This window comes from Myotis davidii, unplaced genomic scaffold (assembly GCF_000327345.1).
Source record: "Myotis davidii unplaced genomic scaffold, ASM32734v1 scaffold289, whole genome shotgun sequence".
Taxonomy (NCBI): domain Eukaryota; kingdom Metazoa; phylum Chordata; class Mammalia; order Chiroptera; family Vespertilionidae; genus Myotis; species Myotis davidii.
Window position 1 is genome coordinate 2,598,261 of NW_006299717.1, and position 16,313 is coordinate 2,614,573.

The 16,313-nt window shown below is 51.5% G+C and overlaps 1 protein-coding gene across 1 annotated transcript in view; it reads left to right on the forward strand.

The window, feature by feature from the left end:
• The first annotated feature begins 554 nt into the window (after nucleotides 1–554).
• CCDC167 (coiled-coil domain containing 167) overlaps nucleotides 555–16,313 on the forward strand; it is a 17,219-nt gene continuing 1,460 nt past the window's right edge. The window contains exons 1-3 of the mRNA XM_006775887.2: nucleotides 555–636; nucleotides 15,681–15,775; nucleotides 15,944–15,996. Coding sequence (XP_006775950.1) covers nucleotides 595–636; nucleotides 15,681–15,775; nucleotides 15,944–15,996 — 190 coding nt within the window. The 5' untranslated portion in view covers nucleotides 555–594. The remainder of the gene's footprint in view (nucleotides 637–15,680; nucleotides 15,776–15,943; nucleotides 15,997–16,313) is intronic.

Consider the following 16,313-nt stretch of genomic DNA (forward strand, 5'->3'; position numbering starts at 1 on the left):
GGGGGGATGCACAGAAACGTGGTGTTAGGAGGGGCAGGACGAAGGACGTTGCTCAGGTTTTCCGTGATGTGTGTAGGCAAAATAACACAGGACAAAAAGGAGGAATAACAACAGGAGGTCGTGATCAGATCCCAAAAGGCCAAGGAACTCAAGAGAGGGCTTTTGGAGCAGCGGTGCCTCAGGATGGGCCGTGAAAGTTGCACAGGATTTAAATGGGGGCTGGGGAGTGCAGGCTGGCCTCAAAGTGTGCAGGGTGGTCACTAAGGGGATGATGGGCAGGAAGAAGAGGTGGGAAAGGCCACTGGGTGCCCTAAAGGGGTTTTGAATGTGGAAGGCCAGGGGCAGCTCCGCCTGCGGCAATTGCCCCCACGCCATCTACCCGCCCCCCGGCCCCAGGCTAAGGCCAAACTAGAGGTTGCCCCGCACAAACATGGCGGCGCCGCGCTGGCCACGCCCCTCAACAAGATGGCGCCCGCCCGGAGCCCCACCTCCCGCCGCCTTGGTGGCCAATGAGGGGGGAGCACGAGTGCTTGCGCATGCGTGGTGCTGCGAATGGGCGCGTCCAATGATGACTGGGGGATCCCGGCGAGCAACATGACTAAAAAGAAGCGGGAGAACCTGGGCGTCGCTCTGGAGGTGAGGGGAGGACGCTGGATGAAGCGGGGTGGGCCACGTCCTTCGTTGTCTCTCCCCGCGGCGGGGTGGTGGGTCGGCCCGGTGCAGGTTGGAGGAGGGGCCTAGGGAGGCGTGAGGGTAAGGGCGCCGCGAGCTTGGGAGACGCGAGGGTCTTGGGAGGCCCCTGTGAGTACCGGGCGCTGAGGGGCCTGAGGAAGGAACCGGATGCTGGAGAGCCAGCGGGCAGCGGAGATGGGAGGGGATTCCGGAGGGAAGAGACGCGGAGGGAACCGGGTCTCTGAAGGGGGCGGGACAGGGAATGAGGTCCTGCAGGGAGACCTTCATTGAGGACCCAGAGGGGCGGGCACAGAGGGGGCGCACGGAAAGGTCGAGGCTTGCAAGTGAGGAACCCCTGCAGGTTAGGGAGTCCACACGGTCTCGTGTGTCAGTAGTGGCTTAACTTTGCTGCGATGGGACATTTTCCCTCTGGGGCCTGAAGCCTGTAACGAAACTTGCGTTGGGAACCTGCGGGAACTTGTAGAGGATCGTGGAGTGGCTGTGTCCCCAAATGGCTTACAAATAACTTGCTACGCCCTTGCGGGTCGGTCAGTTGCCGGGAGTGTCCTCTCCTACAAGAGAAGGTGTGGGTTCCGTCAGGGCGTGTCATGGGTGGCTCTCTCTCTCTCTCTCACTCTCTCTCTCTCTCTCTCTCTCTCTCTCTCTCTCTCTCGTTCTCAAATAAGTTTTTAAAATCCTCAGGTGAGGATTTAAAAAATAAAAATAGATGCATATGGATATAGCAGCAGCTACGTGCTACTTCGTTTGCATCCTCAGTTCATCCTCAGGACAAACCTGTGAGATTTTTACAGACGAGGAAACTGAGGGTTCAAGGAGAGCCTAGTTGAAGCGTTGGAGAAGCTGCGAATCAGGTGGTTTCTCTTCTAGTGCATCTTGTTGCTGATGTGTTACAGTCCCTCAGGTGACCTCCCAGAGGCTACAGTCCCCTCAGGTCACCTCCCAGCGGCTACAGTCCCTCAGGTCACCTCCCAGCGGTTACAGTCCCTCAGGTCACCTCCCAGCGGTTACAGTCCCTCAGGTCACCTCCCAGCGGTTACAGTCCCTCAGGTCACCTCCCAGCGGTTACAGTCCCTCAGGTCACCTCCCAGCGGTTACAGTCCCTCAGGTCACCTCCCAGCGGTTACAGTCCCTCAGGTCACCTCCCAGCGGTTACAGTCCCTCAGGTCACCTCCCAGCGGTTACAGTCCCTCAGGTCACCTCCCAGCGGTTACAGTCCCTCAGGTCACCTCCCAGCGGCTACAGTCCCTCAGGTCACCTCCCAAAGGCTACATTCCCCTCAGGTCACCTCCCAGAGGTTCCAGTCCCTCAGGTCACCTCCCACAGGTTACAGTCCCTCAGGGCACCTCCCAGCGGTTACAGTCCCTCAGGGCACCTCCCAGCGGTTACAGTCCCTCAGGGCACCTCCCAGCGGTTACAGTCCCTCAGGGCACCTCCCAGCGGTTACAGTCCCTCAGGGCACCTCCCAGCGGTTACAGTCCCCTCAGGTCACCTCCCAGCGGTTACAATGTTATCAGGTCACCTCCCAGAGCTACAGCGGTTACGGTCCCTCAGGTCACTTCCCAGAGGCTACAGTCCCTCAGGTCACCTCCCAGCGGTCACAGTCCCCCAGGTCACCTCCCAGCGGTTACAATGTTATCAGGGCACCTCCCAGAGCTACAGCGGTTACGGTCCCTCAGGTCACTTCCCCGCGGCTACAGTCCCTCAGGTCACCTCCGAGAGGTTACAGTCCCCTCAGGTCCCCTCCCGGCGGTTACAGTCCCTCAGGTCACCTCCGAGAGGTTACAGTCCCCTCAGGTCCCCTCCCGGCGGTTACAGTCCCTCAGGTCACCTCCGAGAGGTTACAGTCCCCTCAGGTCCCCTCCCGGCGGTTACAGTCCCTCAGGTCACCTCCGAGAGGTTACAGTCCCCTCAGGTCACCTCCCAGCGGCTACAGTCCCTCAGGTCACCTCCCAGCGGTTCCATCCTTGATTGGGCACCTTGGGAAGCAACCAGTCAATGTTCCTGTCTCACGGCGATCTCTCTCTCTCTCTCTCTCTCTCTCTCTCTCTCTCTCTCAGAATCAATTAAAACATGTTCTCCAGTTAGAATTAAAAAACAGAGAGGGTAATAGTGTTCTTGAGCTTCCTATCAGTTCAGTGCTTCTCACAGTTAAGGCTGCATTAAGAATCCTTTGTAGAGCTTTTTACGATGGAGGGTTGAATTCTCCCCTGCCTGGAGTAATTCAGTAGGACGTGTGTGTGTGTGTGTGTGTGTGTGTGTGTGTGTGTGTGTGTTTTGGGGGGTTGGGGAGTGGTATTTTTAACAAATAATTTGGTTTTTTCTATTGATTGATTGATTGAGAGAGAAACATTGATTTGTTGTTCCACTTATTTATACAATCATTGGTTGATTGTTGTGTGTACCCGGACTGGGGGAATCCACAACCTTGGAATATTGGGACGATGCTCTAACTAAATGAGCTACCGGGCCAGGGCCAAGTCAGATGCTTTCAACAAGCTACACACACCGTGCTGAAGCAGGAGGTTTTAATACCACCTCTTGAGAAACATCAGCCTACTTGGTAGGAAAAAAAAAGGTTGATGGAAATAGGTGTCTCCTTCTGAAAGAGAGTAATAGATGGTCAAATGAGAAGGCACTGTGTAGTGGGACGAGAATAGACTTTATAGTCTGTATTAGGACATGGTAAGCTGCTATAACAGGAACCCCCAAAATCAGTGGTTTTAAGAACAAGAAAAGTTTTTTTTCTAACATGCTAGAGCAGGGATGGGCAGACATTGTTTCTAAGGTTCAGATAGTAAATATTTTAGGCTTTGTGGGCCATATGGTCTCTGTTGAAACTACAGTTGATCCTCATTATTCATGGTCTGTATTTGTGAATTTGCCTACTTGTTAAAATGTATTTGTAACCCCCAAATCAATACTTAGAGTGCTTTTGCAGTAAGTCACAGACAAACTCAAAGCAGTAAAAAAGTTGAGCACTGGCTGGTGGTGTTCAGTGGTTACAGCATCCATCCACGTACCAAAGGGTCACGGGTTCAATTCCCGGTCAAGGGCATACACCTGGGTTTCAGGTTCGATCCCCAGCCCCAGTTAGGTCAGGTGCTGAAAGCAACCAATCAATGTGTCTCTCACATCGATGTTTCTCTTCCTCCCTCCCTTCCACTCTCCCATGCTGTTCCTCCCACTCTCTCTAAAAACAGTGGAAAAAGTATCCTCAGGTGAGGATTAACAATAAAAAATTGTGGTCACTGGAGGCCTACAGATCCCACTAAGTTTGAACAAGGTAGTATTCTGCCTTCTTATTTTAGTTATTTTTCTTTTTTAAAAATATATTTTTATTGATTTCAGAGAGGAAGGGAGAGAGAGACAGAAACATCACTGATGAGAGAGATCCCACACTGGGAATCAAGCCCACAGCCCAGGCATGTGCCCTGATTGGGAATCAAACCATGACCTCCTGGTTCATAGGTCAATGCTCAACCACTGAACAACACCAGCCAGGCCTTATTTCAGTTCTTATATAGTAAACAAGTGTCCTTTTTTTGGTCTATTTAGTGCCACATTTTTTATAATTTTGTGCTTCTTGCTGGTGATTTTGCTGTTTAAAATGCCCTCAAGTGTAGTGCTGTCTAGTTTTCCAAAGTGCAAGAAGGCTTCATGTGCCTTACAGATAACATGTGTGTGTTATTTTGTTCAGGTCTGAGTTACGGTATTATTGACTGTGTGTTTAATGTTAATGAATCAAGAATATATATGACAGTAGGCCTTTTTAAACAGAAATACACACAAAACAAGGATTTTTATTGATCCATTGATAATAATGATGTGACCAGAGGCTCACAGGGACCTAACCTGGTTCAGTATTTGCTTATTCATTTTTGGTGGCAGCTTTATAGAACGTAACTACCACAAATAACATGCATCAATTACACTCAGATAGGCTGTCTTAGCACAAAAGCAGCCATAGACAGTATGTAAATTAATGGGTGTGACTATGTTCCAATAAAACTTTATTTACAGAACAGGTCCACAGGCTATAGTTGGCCAACCCCTGGTGTAGAGTACTAGGACAGTAGTGGTTCCGCTGTATTCCTTCGATCTTGTGGCTCTGCCTTCCCCTAGGTCCTTGTTGTAACCTCATGAATGAAACCAGGCCACACCCACTGGCTGGGAAAGAGAGAATGGAGAAGCACACCCGCTATCTTAAGAGTCCTGGGTCTAAAGTGCCCATTTTCCATTGGCCAAAATGCAAGCTAAGAAACGAGGCCTCACCTAACTGCAGGGGCAGGCTGGGAAATACATTCATCAGTTAGGAGGCCACATGCCCAACTACAGCCTGATTGCAATGGAAGAAGGAGCTAGTGTGTTTTAGTGCAGCGGTCGCCAAACTTTCGGACCTCACGGACCACCAGTGGTCCACGGACCACTGGTTAGCGACCACTGTTTTAGTGGACATTCCACAGTCTACACAGATTGCAACTTACCTCACAGTGTGGTTTTGTGGATTAAATGAGGAAATCTATTTAAAGTGCCTAATAGATGCCTGGCAGTGTTATCCTATATAATAAAAGGCTAATATGCAAATCAACTGAACAGCGGAACAAACGGCTGCCATGATGCAAACTGACCAACAGGTGGCAGACTCTCAATGCAGGAGCTCCCCCTGGTGGTCAGTGTGCTCCCACAGGGGGGAGCACTACTCAGCCAGAAGCCGGGCTCACAGCTGGTGAGCGCAGCAGCGATGATGGGAGCCTCTTCCGCCTTCATGACAGTTGGACATCCCCTGAGGGCTCCCCGACTTCGAGAGGGCACAGGCAGGGCTGAGGTTCCCCCCGCCCCCGTGCATGAATTTCGTGTACCAGGCCTCTAGTTATCAATAAGCAGTGTTCTGTATTAGCAGCCTTTGGGGTTCTTGTGGGTGTTTTTTATCATGACTAAGTCAACCCCCTTGTTTGGACTTTAGTTTTCTCATCTGTAACTTCACCAGGGTTTACAGACTCACTATGGTCAAATACAGATGACAGATGTCTTTTGTTTGGCTGACATGCTTTTAAAAATGCTTTGAATTTGGGGCGGGCGGGGGGAGATCTAATACCACCTTATACCAGTCACATTTGCCAATATTTTTTTTACCTGTCAATACCAATATACTAGTAGATATTTACATTTGCCATCTTGATCTCTAAGGTTACTTTTTGCTTGGATATTCTAACATTTGAGATCTGTAACTGTGCACCTTAGAAAAAGCTTGGCATCTGACTGTCTCCTCACCTTATTCGTCCATTGCCCCCAGCGGGTCTGAGTATTGAATGTGCACTGATGCTCAGTAGCAGTAGATATTGTCCTCATTAAAAGTTGTGTGCTTAGAGCCAATGAAGTGGTGATTTAATCAGAAATGTTTGTTAATCTGACCAGGGCAATAAAACCCCCACAAGTGAGTGATCTCAGCACCTGCAAACAGTCCCCACTTGTTGTAATGAAGCAATTACTGAGCGGGCAGCACTCACCCCGCGGGCTGGCTCGGGCCAACTGTATGGGGCAGTCACCTTGCAGGACAACCAAGGCACCTCCTAGCCTCCCCCACTCATGGCTACTCATGAGACCTTTGTATCCAACTCATTTGCCACGTTGTGAGATTTCAGAGTTGGAAAAAACTGGCTATGCGTTTTAACTTCTGAGAGCTCATTCTGAAGAGCAAGAAAGAATTACAGTTCAGATGAGAAATCACCATTCTCTGGTACTGATTTTCATGCTGTGTGGGAGGAGGGGGGAGTTGTATTTCAGTCAAAACTGATAGGCGGGTTCTGGCTGAGGGAAAGGTTGCATTTCAGTATAAAGTGACAGGATTTTGGCTGGTGTCAAACCTGTTTGTTTTTAAACCTCTGGTAGTGATGAGCTGCTACTTGGTCCTTGTGCTTTTCTTTCAAAACTGGACCCTTCAACTTAATGTCTGTAGATGTTTTAGCAGACAGCTGTCTTAACAGATGTGCAGTGTCTTAGTTGACATCTTAAAGGAGATACTTGGTTGGATCTGTTCCCTAATACAAAAACATACCAGTTTGTAAAGCTTTTGGCTACAGGTTACAGAAAACTGACCTCAAGTGACCAAACCAGGACGGGAATGTCCGACCTGAGGGCCGGATGAGGCTCATGAAATCATTTGGTCTGGTCCGGCCAAAGCATTAGGGGTAAGTTAATTAAATGTTTGACCAAATAAAGCAGGCTAATTTTTAAGTTGATAATTTTGAATGGCCCACAAATGATGTTTGGCGGCATTGGTTCTAAAGCGCAGCTATGTCAGGGCTGGTACTTCTGCTTTCTCTTAGCTGTTTCTTCGTAGTCACAAGATAGCTGCCCAAATTCCATTCATCATATCCAACTTCAAATAAGGAAGAAGGAGAAAGGAACTACTACACTCTTTGTGCCTTTTATAAGCAAAGCATAAGCCCTCCCCAGAGTCTCTTAGCAGATTCCTGGAACATCTTATTGGCCAGAACTGGGTCAGGACCACTCCTAGCTGCAGTGAGGCTGGTAAACATCTGTTGATCTTTTCTCACTTCTGTAATGGAGTCAGACAAAGAAGGGGGTTGGTAATCGATGCTGTGTTGGCCAACTAATAGTATCTGCTGTAGGGAATAAAAGTTAATGGTAGTCGTTTAGAATTTACTGGAATCCTTATCAGAAAAAGAGGCCCAGATCAGTGACAATTAAGTTGAGGTGGTAGGTTGAGAGGAGAAAATAGCCTAGACAGGATGAGCGCCAGCGGAAAGGAGCCTTGACACTTACAATTGTCTGTTTCGTGTCAGTCCCGCTGTAAGCTCCCTGAGGGGAGGAGGGACTGAAGCATTGAGTGTGGATGAAGGCAGCCTCGGCTCTGGAGCTGCCGGAGCCGACCAGTTTTCTGAGACAAGGGCTACAAGCAATAAATATCTACCCAATTGGCTTGAGTGGCTGGAGGAGGCACTTGAACCCTTGTCTCTGATACCTGGGCCTATCTGAGTGGTTTGCTGGTCAGAGGTTAGGAGGCCACAGTGGAGCAGGCAGTTGGGTACTGCCCAGCCAGGGGCTGAGAGAAAGGCTGGCAACATGTGGAGACTGTTCAAGGGCCGCTGCCCATTAAATGAGCCTCACCTGCTGCCAGGCACAAGCGACAGGTCAGCAGTGAGCAGGTGATTTCTCTCGGCAGCCGGTGTCTGGCTCCGCTCCACTTGACGGGGGTCAGGAGACTAAAACCTCATTACCTAACACGGCTGGATGTCAGTGTGTGTGGAGTGGCTGTTTGCCAGCATCTTAATTAATGAATTCATAAGGCGCGGGGTAGATGCCAGTTCTTGAAAAATGCTTTCAGCCTTTCAGCGATGAAGAAGCTTTTGCTAATTTATCAAAAAATATATTTGGGGAAAGAAGAGAAAACAAACTCCAGACAACGTTCTGGCCAGGGACAGATGAAGGCTGCAGGCAGAGAGTGGCATCTCTCCTGGCAACTGCTCGGCACACGAAGGTCTCGGGGTGTCTCGGGGCTGCGTGGGCTTCAGCAGGGACCCTCGCGTTCCTGACCCAGGGCCAGGGTAACTCTCGAGAAAAACAAGCCCCTGGGCACTCTGCTTCTCCTGAAAATTGTTCATTGATTAAAATTTGGAAAGGTTACCTGTCTTCATTGGCTCAGCCCCGGAGAGGAGCTTCTCACAGGGCCTGATCTTTGGGGAGCCATGGGTGGAGGATTTTCTGCCCCCACAGAGCCCTAGGAGCCTCCTCCACAGAAAAACACCTCGTAAGTACTGCCAGAGTAATCAGCCCTTTGGGGTTGAAGCCACTCCCCGGAAAAACTGCGGCCTGTGTCCCCCATGTGGCCTGGCTGTGTGGCCTGAGGCTCCAGATGGAAAGCCCAGTGCTCTTGCCAGAGACCATCGGGGCAGGTGGTGCGGCTCCTTTGCCGGATATAATAAACACCCGGGGCCTCCAGACTGAAATGGGTGGATCTCCAGAACCCAGTTCCCAGGCTGCGGGGCTGGAGCTGGGACAGCTCACACCACTCAGCTGTGAATTAACTCGTGAAAAGAAAGACTTTGATGCCTATGGGGAAGGAAGGGCACATCAGGCCCACTAGCTCACCTTTTCCTTCTCCAAATGGGGTCTGTTTTTTTTAAGTTGAATTTATTGGGGTGACATTGGTTAAGAAAACCATACAGGTTTCAAGTGTACAACTCGGTAGAACATCATCTGCACACTGGACGGGGTGGGAGATGTGGAAGTGGGCACACTGGGTCTGTTTTTGTGGATTTGGGAAGGCGCTTGGGCAGTTTACACAGTTTCGGGGAGGGTGCCTGGGGTGCTGCAGCCGGTAGGCGGAGGGTAATTGCCTTCATGAGGGCAGATGCTCGGCTCCCATCTCAGTGTCTCCCAGCAAATGGATCTCAGTCAGGTTCTTCCCTCACAGAACGTAGCTGTTATGTGGATAGAGACCAGCAAAGCCCTGGACACGTTTACTCAGAGTAGAGAATCTGTGGAGGCCAGATCGCAAGCTTGGGTGGACTTGGACCAGGACCTGGAATGGTTTCCACAGAACCCTTCTTTGTCATGAATGTTTTCACAAGGGGTTTTTAAGGAGCATGAGTTCTGGAGCAGAAAAACTCAGATTCCTAACCCCACTTCTGCCACTTCCCAATCACATAACCTTGGGCTGGTTGCTTAAAATCTCTGTGCCGGGTGTTAGCTTCTCTCTAAAATGGGGGCAGTCCCTGCCTTGTAGAGTTGATGTTGACCTTGGGTAGCATATATGAAGCTGCCCACAAACTGTCTGGCCCAGGGTGTAAGGAGTGGAGGCTGCACCCAGGAGCTAAGAGTGGCCCAGGGCTGGTGGCTCAGGGCTTTCTTGATGTAGGCTGGTAGCTAGCAGCCCAGACTCGGACTGCCTGGCTCTCCGTGGACTGGCTGTGTGAGCCTGGCAGATTCCTTCATCTCCATGGCCTGAGTTTCCTCAGCTGCAAATGTGGATACAAATAGCACTGCTCATTCAGGGTTATTGTGAGCATCCCACGAGGGGATCGAGAGGAGCGCAGAAGTGCCTGCACATGGCGCCTGCTGCAGTGGTGCCTCTCCTGGGCTGTGTGGTTTAGTTTGTGTGGACGTTGGCCTCCATGAGGCAGCTTTGACTCCTTCTGTGCCGTCTAGACCAGCCGTGGGCAAACTACGGCCCTCGAGGGCCACAATGGGTTCTTAAACTGGACCGGAGGGCCGGAACAAAAGCATGGATGGAATGTTTGTGTGAACTAATATAAATTCAAAGTAAACATCATTACATAAAAGGGTACAGTCTTTTTTTTTTCAATAGTTTCATTCATTTCAAACGGGCCGGATCCGGCCAGCAGGCCGTAGTTTGCCCACGGCTGCACTAGGCCCTATAGAACACCTACTACACAAGGCCACTCTATCAACTCAAGGAGGCATAGCAGCTCTACCCAATACATAGAAACAAACACAGGGAAGTAGCCAAAATTTGAGTTGGGCTCAGATACCCCAGCATCACGCTTTTTAGTAGATCTTGGTGCCCAGCAAGGACCTGGCCAGGCAGGTGCAGGATGTGCCCTGTAACCACTGCCTGGCTCCTGGGGTGAACTCATTCCCAGCCACTTTTCTCACTCACCGGTTGGGAGTTCCCGAGAGCAGGGCCAGCAAGACCGGAAATGACGTCCTGAACTAGAAAGCAGTGGCCAGTGCCAAGCCCTGAGGGTGCCTCTGCCCTTTCCCAGAAGAAAGCTGGGCCCTAAACAGTGGCAACTTAGGGAGCGGGCAGGGAGCCCCTCCCAGAGTGTCAAGATGATCAGGGGAGCACCAGTTAGCCACCTTCAAGAGGGGAGGCTTCCATAATGGTGCCACAGCCTATGGCTCGTTCTTGTCAGCAGAATAAAAGCTGCATGCCAGGCCCTGGTGGCAGCCGCGCCTGGAGCTGGCCCCGTAGGGCCTGACCCGACCAGTGTGCTGGGCAGTTTGTGTGTGAGCTGGCACTCATGTTTCTTGCCCCCAAAGAGGTGTCATTGAGGACTTTAATTCCAGGAGGCTCCATACTCCTGAAAAGATGCCTTGCGGGGATTTGAGACAAATTTTACAGTTTCTCTTAACACAGTGGTTTTATGGCATATAGGACCCCAGGGAGACTTCCCTAAAGCTGTGAGAATAAGGTGTTATTCCCCAAGTCAGATGGCAGAGGGGATTTTGCTTTAGCTGCTGGGGGTTACTAAGCTGTCATCAGAGCGCCTTGGAGCTGCATCTGAAGGAGGGGCCTCGAAGGCCACCGGGAGCGTCCCTGCCCCTGAGTACTGAAAATGAACAGCCCTTTTTTTCCTTGGCATCTGCCAGCAGGAGCAATGGCCATACTTGGCTGGGGTCATGGCCCATGATGACCTTGACTGCTGGACTGACTTCAGATCTTAACATTCTTCTGCAGGAAACATCCCTGCGTCTGTGGAGGATCCTTGGCCTCATACTTCTTGCTGAACCTGCTCCTCTGCTCAGTCTCCAAGCCGCCCGCCAGGCACCCAGTCCTCAGTCTGTGCTTGGATAGGAAGGCAGTGGTTCTGTGGCGAATTACTCCGGGGCCTTTCCCATACAGTACAGACTTCCTGGCTCCTGGCTCCAGGCCTCTTCTAGATGGTCAGCTCCCTCCTCCTTGAGGAATGCCCCTTCCCACTTCCTACCTTATAGACCTTGTTTTCCCTCAAATTGCAGACTTACCCACCAGGACACCCTGCATACTCACCACTGACTGCTTGGTCCTTTAACTGCTTCCATATGAGTTTGCACAACACCTACCGGGCACAGTTTGCTAACTTATAGGGAGCTCACACCACTGCCTTTTTACTTCCTTGGGTTCCTTTGCAGCCATGCTGCACCTGCTGTCATCTTAGTGACTTAAAGTGTTCATTTTCCTGTATAAAAACGGGCACTTGGTCTTCTGAATATAAACGTAATGTATGGACACTTCTTAATGTTATTGTACATCGGGGGCCCCCCGTGCTGTCTGAATGAATTCCCTGTCTCAGTCCCTTCCTTGGCTGTAACCACTTTGCCTGTGACAGTCATAGCCAGCATTGCTACCCACCTACAGCGCCAGGAAAATCCCAGCACTGGAGCCAATCTTGGGCCGCCACTCTCCTCCTGCTAATTATCCTGCTATCCAGCATGTGTCCTGGGAGTCTCCATGGCCTCCAGAGTGTAACTCTCCCCACTAGTGTTGGTTGGATCTCTTATGAGGAGGCCTCTTTCTGCCTTAGTCCTGAGGGTGAACCGAGGCTCCACCTACCATTCCATGTCTCCCCAGAGTGCCCAGACCACATGAGTCTGTTTTGCCCTTAGCACTGCTGTAGGCCTGTCATCCTTGGGTTCCACCAGGCCCAGCCTCTACAACCTGGTGCTGGCTCCAGGGCCCCAGCCCAGCTTCTCCCCAGGCCAGTCACGAAGTTCTGAGTATGCATGTCCTGAGCCAGCTGGATGGGCTGGCCTGTGGAGGCCTTGCTGTCCTGATGGCCTACCCTGCAGTCTCCACCCCTGCACTCCACCCTGACTCAGAGGATGGCCATATCCAGCCAGAGGGGTTCCTCTTCCCACTGCTACTGGCCAGTGGCCAGGGCAGATTTGTCCATCAGCCCCACACACATCCAGCTCCTTCTCTTACTCTTGCCACAAATTAACTTTTCTTTTTATTCCCCAAAGATCCAGCGAAAACTCCTCTGATGATAATGGTAGCAAATACTTCCTGAACTACTATGTGCGTTGAGTACTGTTCAAGCACCTTACATGTATTGCCTCACATCCTTGGGAATATGAAACATGATCTTTGTTCTACAAAGATAGGATTAAGGAATATGGCATGTGAGCGACAAGCTGAGGCACCTGGGTGCAGGCCCCACTCCATGTGACCACACTTTTCAGGAGCCACAATTTCAGGTTTCTAGGCACTTGGGCTTCCAACTGCTTGCCCAGCTTTAACTCTTATGTTTCTAGAATCTTCTTGCCATTTGTCTCCTTATTCTGGTCCTAACCCCTGTGTCTTCTCTCCTGAGCCTTGCTATCTTCTCTGTTGCCTTCAGCCTGCCGGCAGAGTGAAAGCTAAGGACTGCAGATTTGCAGGGGCTCTGCAAAGAGCATAATCCAGGTGCGTGTCATTGAGAGTTGACTGAAAATCTAACTAGGGTCTTCTTTAAGGCCCACTTTCTGAGTCTTCTCCCCCATTTCTGGGCCCACCTTGTCAGCTCTACTCTGTAGCCACCACTCCTGACCCCAGTCACAACTAAATTATGCATCCTGACCCTCCCTCCCAGCCTTCTCTGCAGCCAGAGGTCACGGGGAGTCTCTGCACCCATTATTACAGCTGCTCGAGAGCCAGCTTCTGCTTAAGCAAGTGCTGCAGGGGTTTGCCAGCAGAGTCACCTTCTGCGGATGGGTTAGCGGCCTTCTAAGAGCCAGCCAGCTGCCTGACAGCCTCAGCCTCCCCCCACGCAGCCCACATCCTGCGGCTGGGTTACAAAGACGGGGAACTTGCTATTTAGAAGGGAGTCAGAAAGAGCTGTCAGCAGGACATAAATATTCATAGAGGGAGGTTAGAACTTGAGTCCCTAAAACCTTGATTTGTGTTCGTCTGTTTAAGCCTCATTAAAAAGTAGTAAATGAAAGTGGGGATATTCAGTGGAACTGCAGAGAAATTGGGCTTGTTCAGATAAAGGCCTCCGACGGCCAGCTCCACAGGCCCTGCCCGGAGCACAGCAGCAGATTGGCTTGGCCACTTGCAGCTTGCCAACCTCAATTTAAAGATTTTGCTTAGCATGAGTTCCTGGTCTTGCTCCGGGCCAGTCAGAGCTTGTTTGGACACCTGATAGCCTTCTAGAAGTGTTTAGGGATGGAAATCCCCAAACTCTTCCTTCCCAGAATGACATGCAAACCACGGCCTGGCCCAAGGGGTGGCAGGGAGAAATCTAAGCAAGGACTAATACTGCACTAGGTGATCCATAAGGGCCACATCTATGTGCATGGCAGTTGCTTCTCCTAACTTCTCCCAGCTGCCTTGGGCACAAGTGGAGGCTTTCAGTGACCATTGCTACATGAGGCCTAAATCCATCCCAGCTCCTGGGCCTCAGCCATGCCCAACCCTACTCCATGGCTACCAAGACTGCAATGGGCCAGGCCTGTGGTCACAAAGGAGACAAATGGCCAACATGCTTCTAGGACAGGAGCTACAAAGTCAGCCCTAGGGGCCAAGCAGGCACATACATGAGTGCAATGGGTCCATCTGGGCCAGACTTGAACCCCAAACTCCAAGTTCACACCCTCTGCCCTTGGGGGTCCCAGCATTTGGGAGGACTGACTATTTTCTGGGGGCAGGAGGCAGTACCCCTCCAGCAGAGGCCTCATGGAGGAGGTAGAGCTTCAGGAATTAAGCTTTGTGTAGGACCCAGCATGGAATTTGGTGTTCTGATTGAGGTTTCTACACCATGGAATGGAAACAGCAAATCTCAGGGTCCTGAGGGGCTGGGCTCTGTGTTGGGGGTGCTGCTATCAAGACCGGGCCTCCAGCTCTGGTTCCACTGACCATCGGCATCAGCCGTGGCTGTTCCTGGAGCCTGGCTCCCCAGAGCTCATCTCCCTATAGCGCCTATTCTAGGATGGCCTTTGGCCTCCCCAGGCACAGGCCCTGTCTCCTGGTTGGGGCTGTTTCCCAGGACAACCATCCCTTTGGTGCCCATTAGCAGAGAAATGACACAATTAACCAGGCAATTAACTCAACGCGATGCAGTCGCTCCCTCCCACAGGACCCTGTTTCCGGAGGCAGAGTTGGCAGCAGGCTGGGCTGCAGGAAAGGGGATAGATGGTGCATCGTCTGTGCCAGGCACTGGGATGAGGGAAATGGCTGACCCAGGATGGGTCCTGGCCAGGGAGAGGGGCAGAAGGCCTAGGGACTTAAGTGCAACTCCGACACTGGCCTGATCACAGGCCTGGGACTTTGATTTGTACTTGCGATCATTGGTCCCGCCTCTTCAGGGGCCACTCTAAAAGGGACTGGAACAGGAAGCAGGGAATTGACTAAGACCGCTAAGAAGGGAGGAGTGTTTCGCTCCGACTCCTCAGAGAATTCTGTTTGGGGGCCCTTTCTCCCATTTGTGAAATAGAGGCCATAGTTGCTATCCTTCCCAGGGACGTGGTGAGAATGAGTTAAGTCAAATGGAAAATTGAGCATTACCGGGCCCTCTGAACCTTCCCATCTAGGCTCCTGTCAGCAGGGCATTGGTTCAAGAAAAGCAAGCAGGTCCCAAGCCCAGAGAGGTGGCCATTTAGACAGACATCTGGGGACAGATGGACACAGATGAGCTTTCAAGGCCAAATGCATGATACCAGGACCCAGGGTTTATTTTATCAAGTGTACATCTCTGAAATTATAACCAAAACAAATAGGAAAACTGGTAACTTTGGCAACCATCCTTTCAGAAACAATTTTGCCCCACAGGTTACAGCTACCTTGATGATGGGCAATTCTTTGCCTCAAGAACCCAATCAGAAAGAAATAGAAGTTTTTGAGCTGCATTTTTTTACACTCAATACTCTGTATTGGTTCTCATGGTAAAATATATATTCTTACAACTTAGACTAGCTTAACATCAGTGGGAAAATACCTCTGGTTCTGCCCCTCAGTTTCTACCACCCACCCCTCACGTGCGTGGGGTGCTTTGGAGAGGGCGAGCCTTCCCAGGGCATCTCGTTTCATTCCAGGACACCCTTGCGTGGCTGGCGTCTGCCATGTTCAGGGCGGCTGTGAGGCCCTGAGCAACACCCCCGGCCATTTCCAGTGGGGCTCAGGCTGTACCGCAGGGAGGCCGAGGACAGCGTAATAGAAATGTTAGGGATGACAGGGCTGCCTCCTCCCCGTCCCAGAACCCTGCCTATTTTGGAAGTTGGAAGGCTCTACTGCCCTCTCCACCGGCTGGTGTGCTGTGTTTCAGATCGATGGGCTGGAGGAGAAGCTGTTGCAATGTCGGAGGGACCTGGAGGCGGTGAACTCCAGGCTCTATGGGGCGGAGCTGAGCCCAGAGGCCAGGTAATGCTCCTGCCCCACCCCCCGCCCTTCTTCAGCCCCTCATATCTAACCTGGGCCCCGCCACCTGCCACAGAGACCTTGGCCCTTGTCCAACTTGCCCTGGAATGCCAGCTGCCCCTTGGGTGGGAAGGAAAAGGCTTGAGCCACAAAACTCCTTCCCCCTCACAGGAAGTCTCTGGAGAAGGAGAAAAACAGCCTGATGAACAAAGCCTCCAACTATGGTAAGAAAGTCCCCTTTCGTTACCAGCCCCACCCTCCCGACCCAGGGTCAGGAGGGACAGACAGCCCAGGGAGCCCATGAGGTGACAGGGATCCAGGGGGCTCTTCAGGGGGGGTCAGCCCCCAGGAGGCTATGGGAACCCACTGTCACCCCAGCAGCCTGGAAGAGCAGGTCTGTTCCTTTGTTCCAAGGGAGAGAGAGAGGCCTGTGGGTCTGTTCTTCCTGGGACGAAGAGATATGACAGTAGCCAGGCCCAGAAAAGATTCTCACATCCACCCAGACTTGGGAGGGCTGTTTTCCCCGTCCCCTCCCCCCCTA